A 13,055-nucleotide genomic window follows, 5' to 3' on the forward strand; every position below is an offset into this window, starting at 1 on the left:
TTTACTATTTTTTCCGATAACATAAAGGAAAAATTGTTATCGTAGTAAAAATAAGTAGATTCTTGCAGTTTCTGGAACAGACCAAAGTTGTTAGAACTGTCGTCGTGATGTTGTCTTACATTTCCTGCATATCAAACAACTTAAACTTCTAAACAATTGGTATTATATGAAGTCCCAACCATCGAGCTAAAAATAGAATCGGACTGCACAAATTGCTATTTTAAAAGTTCCCTTGTCTGTTCTAAATCTGACATAGAATGAAATCAATCAAATCTTGGAATATGAAAAAAGTCCGAAACGAAAAGGAACAAGAATCTGAAAATAAAGAAGAAACTACTTTTGGAAAGAAACAATTAAAAATAAATTAGTTAAGCATAAATGGTATTTTCCATAAAAAGTCTCTCCTCCCCGTTCGTTACATTTTGTTCTTAGAGATCCCTAAAGCAAGCCGGGTTGTAGATCCCTACATATTTCCGTCACTAAACAAAAGAGTATAAATTACCAAAATGTTGTTATAAAATAACAAAATTATAAAATAAAAGTAATTTACGAAATAAAAATACTTAAAGGAGTGCATTTGGAGTCCATGTTGAAATCTGAACTGGTGATGGGAAGATAATTGAAAAAACCTTTTGTAAGATGAAAGAATATCAGTTGCGGAGAACGGAGGAAGTAATCTTTTGCGTTGCAGCGGTGGTGATTACATTGCAATTTTGGATGTAAACTTTTGAAAAACTAAACTGATAAATTAATTGTAGCTATTTCATGAATTCGTTTGAATTAATAAAGAGTTTTGTTTTTCATGAAAACCATATTTCAATACAGCATTTCCATGACAAAGACATGAAAACAAGACATGAAAATTTCATGCCAAGGGGTTGGTGAAAATGACATGTCAAATCATTGGTGGAAATGACATGCCAAAGCATTGGTGGAAATGACATGCAAAAGCATTGGTGGAAATGACATGTCAACGCATTGGTTAAAATGACATGCTTAGGATCCAGAAAAGAACGTCATCTTTTGGGGTCCACGCTCATATAAAATTCATCGATGAAGATGCTAAAAAGATGACATGCTAGATCACTTGCACCCATGATTGAATGTCATCTTTGGCATCGAACATTTTGCTGGGATAATATGTATATATTGAACAGTATTAGGATTCGGTAACTCATTTTTGCTGTTATCGACAAAAATCGGTAAAATTAAATCGCAGAATTATGACTAAAAACATAAAGAAAAGTTGTCATCGCTGTTTGTGTCGGTAGAGGCTAGCGACTACTTTTTATTCATCGTTAACTTACCGAAAAATTTCGTTAATTATCGAAATTTTAAGCATTTTAATTTTACCGACAATTATCGATAACAGCAAAAATGAGCTACAGGAATTATTAAATTGTGTATATTGATCAGTTATATCAGAATTACGTATTATCAGGTAATATGACGACCATGGTGATATTCTTCTTTCTTTTAGTGCCTGTTTCACTATGTCGAAAGAAAATGATTGCGAACGAAAAACACCTAAACTTTATTTTTCATGGCAATATTGACTTTGTGTTTGCTTTAAAACAACTACAAAATTTAAAAATCATACACGAGTTTAGTTGTTTTCCTTTCGTTTTCATTTTCGTTCGACATAGTGAAAGAGGCCCTTGTTGTTGATGCTAATCGATAACACCAATACATTTTTATATGACTAGCAACTGTTACGGAATATATACATACAAATATTGTGTTCGTACTGAAAATAGTTATTACTTTCTCACATGGTAGAACAAAACAGGTAAAGTAAATACTTCAACAAATACAACTCAACAACAACCACATAGAAATTTGTTTTTGTTTGTAAACGTTAGTGTCAACGTATATGTAAACAAAATAAGGAGATGTCTATAAATTATTATAAATTATTGGAATTTAAAAAAACTAATAATTTTTCAAATTTGATTGAATATTTTGAAAAACATGAACGAAAACTCGTTAGATTTTCAATTTGAATGTTTTCATATCATTTCACCAAATGCATAATTTCTCGCAGAAAGTAGAATTCTTGCAAAAATGTTTGGGGTCGCTGGTAATTCATTGAAAAAGTAGAAGCTGTTTCAATCGTTTGCTTTTGAAAAAAAGACATATGTTTATCAGGGCTTTATTCTTTTCAAGTTTAACAAAATACCACACATATTAACAAATATTGTACCGCCTCTATAAGCGGTGTTTTAGTGTGCGGCATGTCGTTCGGACCTGGAGGAGGTTGCATGTCAATGATATGAAGGAGTCTTTATGGGAAATAGTTTTTTTCTGACGAATAAAGTTGTTCTTCAAAAAATATATATCCCTAATATACATCGAACATAGAAATAAATATATAAAATGTCGTATGGAATTTGACACTAACATTACAGCCCAGTTCAATCAGCTGTGTATTGCTGCTACCTTTTCTTGTTCTACCATGACTTTCTCAGAGATTTTCCCTTAAATTCTGGAGGTTTCCAAATAACCCCCAATTTCATTCATTATTTTATAAAATGTATCCTTTTCCAATTTGCAAAGAGTCATAAGCTTCCTATTACTTACATTGAAAGGATCCTCTATATATCGCAGAATTTTCTTTATTTTATGCGTAAGTCCGTGTTTATACACGGAAAGTTGATGGGAAAGAAAATTGAGTTTATGGGCGAGGGAGTAGAGAGGAATAAGAGGGGGTACACACACCTCTGTACTGGCAAATTCTGTTTTGTTTCGTTTTTCTTCGTATACAACCTGAAGTTGGCTGCAGATTTGTTTTTGCATTTTCTTTCATTTTATTTTCTTTGTCGAGAAACAAACAACAGCGGATACAATTGAAAAAAACCATTTAGAGGAAAAACTATTTTTTTAAGCAAAAACAATTCGAAATAAGTGGAAATATCAAAATTAAAATGCAATTCAAGGGTTCCTTTAATAATTAATTGTTTATCACACACGTCCATTTTTAGTTTTAATTACAATTTTGCCTTGGCTTTGCTTTTGAACGGCGCAATGAGAAAATGAGTGTGAAGAAGAATAAGAAAAATTATAAAATTGACACAAGCATGATTTCCGTGTCTAAACAACAAGGAAATTTTAAAAGAAATTGAGAAGAAAATGTTTCTTTCCAGTTTGAATGTCTAAACACGGTCTAAAGAAATGTATCTCAGCTTACCTTTTAATTTGTCATGAAATATATTCCAAAATCAATTCTTAAAAATTTGATTTACATTTATAATATGAAAATTCTTTTATGTCGGTAGACTTAACGACTCCTTTTTTCGTCGGTAACTGACCTATGATTTTCGATAAATACCGACATAGAAATCGCTAAAATTTGTATACAGAATAGCACTTACCGACAAATATCGCTAATTATCGACATTTGTCGTTAATTCCATTGGTAGAGAGTTACAGAATCGCACTACTGATAAATATATATTGGTTTATATCTTTGCTAATATCTGCTAAAAATGGTCTGGTGTAAACGATACATTAGCTGTGTTCCAGAACTAAAAAGTTTTTACAATTTTTACGACTTTTACACATTTTACTCGAAAAAGCGTTCCCGTACACAAAAAAGTTGTAAAATGTTCACTTCTCTTTAAACAAAAATGGCGCTGAATGACGCTCTCTTTAAAAACTTTTTACACGACAAATTTGGGCGAGTAAAAAAATAGTAACATGGTTGCCGGCGTCTGATTGGCTGATACGCCGACTTTGACATTTGTTCCAGTTTTTTTGACGTATTTTCCATTTTTCCGTTCCCAAACTATTTCAAAAAACTTGTGTGTGACAACAAATTTTTCGCAGTTCTCTCTTTTACGAGTTTTACTATTAAAAAGTACGGGAACGAAGCTATTATTTACCTTTCGACTAATTATAGTTGTGTTCCTTTAGTCCCGGTCCACACTACAGTGAATTTCATTAAAAAATTTCATGAAATTAGGCGTTCATAGATCGAATTCCCCACTACAGCTAGTTCATGATTTTACTCTACTATGGAACTCGATCTAGAAACGCCTAATTTCATGTTAAAATTTCGTTGAAATTACTTAAGTGTGGCCCGAGACTTACTTACCTGAGGTTACCATTTTTAGCCTGCAAAGCGTTCCTTAACCCCAATAACTGGTAAAAGTGGAAGCCATTTTGAAGAGAGTGGGAGAGAGCGAAAATAACTTTCTCTTCTACCACAGGCTACCAGGCGAATTTCTTCAGGTAAAAAATGGCAGAACTGTTTTTTCGATATGTTTGACGATTATTTGACAATAAAGAAAAAAATGAACAAAAAACAGAAGAAAAAGGCGAACGCTGACAAAACAAAATTAAAAAACTGTGAAAACAAAATTAAAAACTGTGAAAACAATATTAAAAAGAAGAAAATTGAATTTGTATGTTTCTTTTTGACATTGCTATTAGATCTACAATTTTTCCGTTTCTTTACTTTTCTGGTAAAACTGTTCATGAGAGAGAATTTTTGAGCAATTTTGACAGTTTTCTTTTTTACCATTAAAAAAGTAAAGGAACAAAGCTTATGAAACTCCGATGTTGGTAAGAACTCGCCGAGTTACCTTATCACACAAAAATTGCCATTTATGCCTTTTTGAAAGATAACAACAAACCAAATGTCAAAGTTCCTAAGAAATTTATTCAAATCCTTGCCTGTGTGGTAGAGCTGGCAAACCATCGATATTCCCAACATTAGATATTTTCGATATAATGTTTTAAAATATCGATTGTTATCGATATTATCGTTAAGCTGTCATCACCATTAATTTGGAAATGATGTCAATGATTTTCTTGAAATTTTGCATAAGTAGTTCACAGAAATGTGAGGCAGAATAAACAATTGCTTTTATTTTATAAAAAATATAACAAAATACATTTTACTTTACCGAAAAATGTGTACGTGTGACTACGGGCTTACTTTCTCACACACACACATAACGAAAAGTAGCGAAATTTCTATTTATTTCAATGAATTTCAGGTTAGGGGTTGTTATTCCGATAATATCGATAGGTAAAACTATCTATCGATATTGAATTTTTATTTAACAATCGATATTATCGATAGTGCCATCGATTTTTTGCCAGCTCTACTGTGTGGAGGACACCGAAGGTAAACAAATAAATAGAACAATTGTGAAAAACAACTAGAAAACAAAACAACAATAAACCCAGTTTCCGTTCCCTCTTTTATACCCCGTTTGCCCTTAACCAGATCAAACAAATCAAATTCAAATTCCATAGCGCAAACGTCAAGTAAATCCTCATAAAGAAGGTTAATAGCCCATTTAGAAATGACTTCATTAGCCGGATTTAGCACATTATCAGGTTTTATTTGCTAAATCCAGGCAAAATCTACCAGATTTCCCATACAAAAATAAATCCTCGTATTGAGTGGATTTGTTTTAAATCTGGCATAAATCCTCGTATACAACTCTGTTTTTTGCAACATGTTGCTAGAAAATACAAAAAGTTGCAAGCTTGCACAAGAAACAAGGTAGATGCATAGGTGAATACCTGCACTAAAAATAATTTAAAATGTAAAAGCATGAAAACACGGCGGAAAAATTAAATTTGTTTTGATGTACAAAGTTGATTTTAATCAACCAAGACTAATATTTACGATGTCTAAACGATAAAATAATTAGTTTATTTATTTTAGATGGTCAAACTGCGATAAAATAATTATTTATTTGCTCTTTAGTTAGCATTAGTAGCTAACATTTTCAGTATTAAACAATAAATTTGTAATTTGACGTATATTTTTTTGAGACGAATTCAATTTACAACAAATTCTTTTGACGTTTCAAATTCGATCAGATGGGCTGATGCATCTACCTTGGTAATTGTGCTATGAACAAAAATCAGCTGACTGCCATCTAAATCCTCCAAAACGTATATCTAAATACAATAAGATTTGTACTGGATTTATTAAATCCAGTCGAGGATTTATGGCTAGTCTAAATGAGCTATAACTCCGCAAAAAGCTCTAATGCAAACACAGTTTTAACATAGTTGTTGCATGGTTGCCACATTTACGATTATAAATAGCAAATTCAACAACCGTAAGTAAATTTATTTTGTGCAACTCCAGGTGGCGCTACAACTTAAAGAAGCAAATGTCTGTTTCTTAAGTCTTTTGTTTATGTCATAAATTTTAAATAAAATAAAACGAACTTATTTTCTCGATTAAAAATCATATTTTTATTTTACAACAATGTTAATCACAGTTTTAGTTAAACTATAATAAAATTAATAACAATTCAAAGAAATTACAACAAATCGTATCAAATGGTAAGCCAATTTTAAGAACTAGTCGATGAACTTTGTGCCGACAGGGCAGCACTGGCACTACCACTACTGGCAGCAAAAACCTGTTTCAGATTCTTAAAGAAACCCCAAACACGACTGCCAATGGAACCAATCACCTCGAGAAATTTCAAATCGGTACTTTCATTAATCATTTCACGCTCCTCTTCAGTTTCAATGGCAGGCGATGTTTCATTTTCCGCCATTTGACCATGCATCAATAGCAAATGATGCCGCTCGGGTTTAACATGCTCTGTATCATTGAGAGCTCCATCTCGCACACTATTAACCAAATGACGTACCGACTCCAACACGGGTATACTTTGTTTTGAACGTTGCCACATGGTCTCATTTATTTGAGACTCATGTTGTTCATTAGTGGGCATAACTGCATCCAAAGTATTAGCCTGCAATTCGAAAAGATCATCTGTTTCGGATTTTTGCAAAATGTTATTGTCCTCTTTTTTGGCTTCTTGAAGAGCAGCATTTTTGGGCGACGCCACCACATCTGTTGTTGTTCGGCCAAGATTGTCCAAATTTGTTTCTAAATTTTGTACAAAGCGACCGAATAACTGTTGTAAAGCACCACGCATTTCAGGATTTTCAGCTGTTATGTTGGCATTGAAATTTTCAAAATCAAAATTGGAAAATTCATTATGTTCACCCGGTTTCTGGGATTTTGACGATTTCCGTTGATGCACATAGCTGACAATGTGGGATGAAGTTGCCTGATTTGATGAGGTGGTGGTAGTGGTGGCTGGCAGAGCGTAAATGTGTAGTGGTGTCAGTAGCTGAAAAGGAGATTAAAAATGGTGTTCAGTATTTAAAGAATATTTCAAATGTTAAAACGCCTGTTAGACTATGAACTTATACTATGATTTAAACTGTCAATCCCATTCAATACAACAACAGCGGAACATTTTTAAGGACTATGGGCTAAGCCTACTCAAATCTCCATCAACAAATATTTAAAGTATTTTCAGTATTTCCATCATAATATTCAATTGCAATATTGATATCCGAACACTACACAGACAATGTGCAGATTAAGCCTTTATAGTTTGACTGTCTTTCGTCTACAGAAGACATTTTTAAGGCTTTTTACATAATACATTTTTTTCACCTATAACTTTCTCGAGGTTTTCCAGCTATAAAATGCCTTTTGAACTTTTTTCGACTGTACAAAACCGTCTTCTGCTTGGAGGTATTCTATATTTAGAAAACCTTTTGAAGGTGTTGGAAAGTTGGGGTTTCTATAAAACATTTTAATCGAATTCGAAAGTCAAATTCAAAAATTAGCATCCGCGTTATCGACTGCTATTAAAATCACAATCTGTAAGCAAAATGCAATTGTAGAATTACGAAATAAGCTTTGATGTAATCTTCAATAAAGAATGCTGTTGTGACAACTGAATACAAATTCCGCTTAATGTGAGGTGGGGTTGATTGAAAGTTTTGCGTATTTAAATTTATTGTTTAGAGAAAAATTGTATAAAGTTTTCACTGGAAACGCTTGTCAGTGTTTAAACAGAACTAAGGCACCTAATCCGAAGAACGGGGTGGAAAAAGTGAGATGAAAAGGTAATAGCTATTGTGGGATTGGGCGTAACTTCTGTCCAGCTATCTTACATAGCCCCGGTCCACACTAGCGTGAATTTGATTAAAAAATTTCATGAAATTAGGCGTTCATAAATCGAATTCCCCACTACAGCAATTTTATGATTTTACTCTTCTATGGAAGTCGATCTAGAGACGCATAATTTCATGCAATTTTTTCAATGAAATCACTCTAGTGTGGACCGGGGCATTAGAAGCTGCAATTCGGTGAAAGAAGAATTTAACAGTTTGAGTAAATTACATGCTTCGGATAAAAGACCCTGTGAGGAAGTTGGCATTGTTTAAGAAGTTGCTAATTATGTGAAAGGAAGCAGACGATATAATCCAGTATCGCTTCTAAAAATTAAAGATATTTATAGACAGAAGACCTCGTGAAGTCTCCTGCAGGTAGAAGACACCTTGGCCAGTTCTATAGAAGGAAGACCTTCTATATACAGAAGACTTCTTGAGGTTTTCTATAGATAGAATACCTCAAATAAACAGAAGACCTTTTGAGGACCTCTATATGCAGGAGATATCTTGAAGTATTTTATAGGCAGTAGGTCTCTTGAGGACTTCCATAGGCAACATAATACATTAAGAGGTTTCCTATGGACAGCGGACAGAAAAACTATTTTAGGTCGTCAGTAGGTAACAGAAGATCTCTTGAAGCATTCACATGAGGCCTGCTGAGGTCTGCTACAGACAGAAGAAGTCTTGTGGCCTTCTCTAGACAGTAGACACCATGAGATCTTCTAGACGGAGAAAACCTTTGAAATCTTCTACAGATGTTCTCTATAGACAGAAGACCACTTATGATCTTCAATAGACAGAAGATATATTAAGGTATTTCATCTAAAGAAGACTGACCTGAGGTCTCCTATAGAAAGAAGAGTTCATAGGTATTCTATATATCTTTGATATACTTTATATCTTCTATAGACAACAGAATACTTCGGCAAATCTATAAATATAAAACCTTTTCAGGTCTTTGATAGATAGAAGAACTCTTGATCTCCATAGACAATAGAAACAATTTTGAGGACTTTTATAGACAAAAGAAGACATTTTGAGGACTTGTTGAGGTTTTGTATAAACAGCAGAAGATCTCTTGAGATCATCCAAAGATAACATCTTGAGGTTTTTTTATAGACTGCAAATGTCCACTCGAAGTCTTCGAGAGACAACAGAAGGTCTCTTAAGGTCTTCTGAAGATGCCCGAAGGCCTCTTGAAGAACTTCTGAAGTGTTCCATACACAACAGAGGGTCTCATGAAGTCTTCTATAGACAAACGAGAACTTCATGAGATTTTCGATAGACAACAGAAAGTCTTTTGAGGTCATTTATAGACAATAGATAACTTCTTGAGATTTTCGATAGACTGTAGATCTTTTGAGATCATTCACAGATAACAGAAGGCATTTTGAAGTCTTCTGTTGCCTAGTCTGTCTATAGAAGACCAAATGTGTGTCTTTCATCCAGACACCTGATGTCTTCTATAGACACAAGACTCTCATGTATACTATACATATATAGAACACCTCAGGGGTCTCCTACAGACAGAGGACACTTCTTTGACCTCTTGAGGACATCTATAGACAACATAATACTTCCGCAGATCTTCTATAAACATAAGACCTTTTGAGGTCTTCGATATATATAAGATCTTTTGATCTCCATAGACTAAGTTCATTTGAGGACTTTCATAGACAACCGACTCCTGGGGTCTTCTATAGACACAAGACTTCTCAGGTATATTATATATAGAACACATCTGTAGTGCGATTCTCTATTCTCATTTTTTGAGTTACCGACAAAAATCGGTAAAATTAAAACGCAAAATTATGAATGAAAAGTTCGAATAAAAGTTGACAACACTCTTGCTATCGGTAGAATTTTACGACTGCTTTTTATTCGTCGCTATCTTACCAAAAACATCGGTAATTACCGAAATTATAAGCATTTTAATTTTACCGACAATTGTCGGTAACTTAAAAAATTAGTTAGAGAATCGCACTACTGCGGTCTCCTACAGACAGAGGACTCTTTTTTGACCTCTTGAGGACTTCTATAGACAACATAATACTTCCGCAGATCTTCTATAAACATAAGACCTTTTGAGGTCTTCGATATATATAAGATCTTTTGATCACCATAGACAAAGTTCTTTCGAGGACTTTCATAGACAACAGAAGACTTGATGAGATTTTTATAGACAGCAGAAGATCTCTTGATGTCATCCACGGATAACAATATGCCTATTGAGGTCTTCTATAGGCAACAGAGAAGTTCTTGAGGGTTTCTATAGACTGCAGAAGTTCATTTTAAGTCTTCGGGAGACAACAGATGGTCTCTTGAGACCTTCTATAGATATCAGCTGGCCTCTTGTGGTCCTTCACAGATTACAGAAGGCTTCTTGAGGTCTTCTATATTCAACATAGGACTTCTTTAGATTTGCTATAGACTGCGAACTCCACTTGAAGTATTCCAGAGACAAGAGAATGTCTTTTGAGGACTTCTGTAGATATTAGCTGGGTTTTTGATATCTTCTTGTGATTTTCTGTAGACTGTAGACAGATAATCTTTTCATGCTATAGACTGCAGAAGTCCATTTAAAGTCTTCGGGAGACAACAGATGGTCTCTTGAGGCCTTCAATAGATATCAGCTGGCTTCTTGAGGTCTTCTATATGCAGTATAGGAGACAAGAGAAGGTCTCTTGAGGACTTCTGTAGATATTAGCTGGTTTTTTTTTACATCTTCTTTTGATTTTCTATAGACTGTAGACAGATCATCTCTTGAGGTCATCCACAGGTAACAAAATGCCTATTGAGGTCTTCTATAGGTAATAGGGGCTTCTTGATGTTTTCCGTAGACTTCAGAAGTCCACTTGCAGCCTTCCAGAGACAACAGAAGGTTTCTTGAGGTCTTCCATAGACAATAAAATACCTCTTCACGGTCTTCTATATACAATAGGCAACTTCTTGGGATTTTCGATAGGCTGCAGAATATATCTTTAAGTTTTCCATATACAACAGAAGTCCTCTTAAGGTCTTCTATAGACAGCGGAATACCTCTTGAGATCATCCGTAGACAACAGAAGATCTCTTGAGGTCTTCTGTAGATATCATCAAGCCTCTTGAGGGCATCCACACACAACAGAAGCCGGCTTAAGGTATTCTATAGACAGCAGAATGCTATTTGAGGTCTTCTAGGTCATCTATAGATACCAGAAGAGCTTTTGAGGTTTATTATATGCAACTGAGGCCTTTTTGAGGTTTTTCAGGGACAACGTCAGCCCTCTTGAGGTCGTCTATAGAAAACAGAAAACCTTTAAGTCCTTCTATAGACACAAGACCTTTTGAGGTCTTTTTCAGACAGAAGGCTATTTTGTACTTTGCAAGGCAGAAGACCTTTTAAGGATTTCTACAGACAAAAGACCTCCTGAGGTTTTCTATAAGCGACAGAATACTTCCTCAACTATTCTATAGACAGAAGCCATTTGGAGGTCTTGTATAGACAGAAGGTCTATGTTATTATAGAAATAGAAGACCTATTGAGGATTTCTATGGACAAAAGTCCTCTTGAAGTCTTTTCTAGAAAGAATACCTCTTGACCTTCATAGACAGATGTCCATTTGAGGTATTCAGAAGATTTTTTTTATATACAGAAAAGAACCTCTTGTGGTCTTCTAAAGATAATAGAAGGTCTTTTGAGGTTACTACAGGCAACTGAGGACTTCTTGAGATTTTCTATAGACACCAGAAGACCTCTTGAGATCTTCCGAAGACAACAGAAAGTCTTCTATAGACAACATGAGGCCTCTTGAGTTCTTCTATAAACAAAAGAGGACTTGTTGAAGGTTTCAGTAGACCTCTTGAGGTCTTCCAAAAAGCTTCTTTATGACTTCAATAAACATAAGAAGGTCTCTTGAGGTCTTTTGTAGACAACCGAAGAACATGTCTCCTATAGACAAAATACCTATTGAAGTTTTTTGTAGACAGCATAATACTTCCTCAGGTCTTCAGAAGACCACTTGTAGTCTTATGTAGGGAGAGAAGATAGAGAGAATAACTCAAAAAAGCAGCGAATATTAAACTCCGGTGATTTTTCATTCTCAACAGTGGCTAAGCTTCATAGCAAAAAAAGCTAGACACATTTTCCAAGTATTTCGGATGTGGACATATAAAATATCTTTAAGTTGGGTTCTACCATGTTCCACACTTTGTTTTGACTCGATTCTAAAGAGAGTAGGTCACATATCATAGAGAAAAGATTGTAATCCTTATAACTCGGTGAAGGAATCGAGCTGCACTCATTATTATAAGAGAACTCTCCCCTTTCCCTTATATTATATTGGCACAAAATTTATCACACACCTAGATCCACAGTCACAATCATTTTTTAAATTCTATTTTTAAAATTTTGAAATTTGTGAGCAATATAAGTCCCAATTTACATTAGGCGAGTTTACTTGCGGCAATTGTCAGTTTGTAGGTGAGAGAGGGTGCTGAGAGGCAAAGGGTTACCATATGCCTCACCTCTCTCTCCTACAAAATGAAAATTGCCGCAAGTAAACTCGCCCAATGTAAATTGGGACTTAGTGTCTTATCCATTTTTTAATATCAATTTTCCAATTTTTATTTCGATTTCATTTTTATTTCTTAAAAGAAAAATTCACTTACTTCGTTTAACACTACAACGGACCAACAACAACACAAAATTATTCTTAACATTATTTTTCTTTTCTCAAGGTCATCCAAAAACAGAATAATTGGCCAAAAATAAAATTAACCGAAGAGCAGTGACACACAAATGATTATTGTTGTTATTGTAATTTGTTTAAAGTCAAAGTCGTACCGTATCCGCCAAATGGTTAAATAAAACTGACCGCCAGTAGTTTAATTTGACTATGAATTCGAACAAAAACTAGTAGAAAAAGAATTCCAACAATGAATTGTTTGTTGGATGATTGTCATTTGGCTATTGCGGGCGATTAATATTCATAATGCGTCCGTTTACACCTCCTAATCGAAATGTGGGTGTACGGGTGTGTGTGTCGCTGTACATGTTTGTAATGTTTTATGTTTATTTTGCACAGAATAGTAGTTACTCAGAAATAAATGCAATAAAT

General features: G+C 34.2%; 1 protein-coding gene across 1 annotated transcript; it reads right to left on the reverse strand.

Annotated features, from left to right (window-relative positions):
- Window positions 1-6,195: 6,195 nt before the first annotated feature.
- On the reverse strand, window positions 6,196-12,852 carry LOC141390535 (uncharacterized). Its single transcript, XM_073963480.1, has 2 exons — window positions 12,607-12,852; window positions 6,196-7,118 (listed from the first exon to the last, which is right to left on the reverse strand). Exons 1-2 carry the CDS (start codon window positions 12,655-12,657, stop codon window positions 6,324-6,326), a joined length of 846 nt encoding a protein of 281 aa, XP_073819581.1. The 5' UTR covers window positions 12,658-12,852; the 3' UTR covers window positions 6,196-6,323.
- Between the last annotated feature and the right edge of the window lie 203 nt (window positions 12,853-13,055).

Source organism: Musca autumnalis, unplaced genomic scaffold (assembly GCF_047663935.1).
Source record: "Musca autumnalis isolate F117 unplaced genomic scaffold, ASM4766393v1 scaffold_1, whole genome shotgun sequence".
Taxonomy (NCBI): domain Eukaryota; kingdom Metazoa; phylum Arthropoda; class Insecta; order Diptera; family Muscidae; genus Musca; species Musca autumnalis.

What these genes read in the sequence shown, in the direction of transcription:
- LOC141390535 (XM_073963480.1), bottom strand. Translation starts at nt 12,657, where the DNA reads ATGTTAAGAATAATTTTGTGTTGTTGTTGGTCCGTTGTAGTGTTAAAC. An exon ending in CCGTTGTAGTGTTAAACGAA is followed by an intron (nt 7,119 to 12,606) that starts GTAAGTGAATTT and finishes TCTCCTTTTCAG; the next exon opens with CTACTGACACCACTACACAT.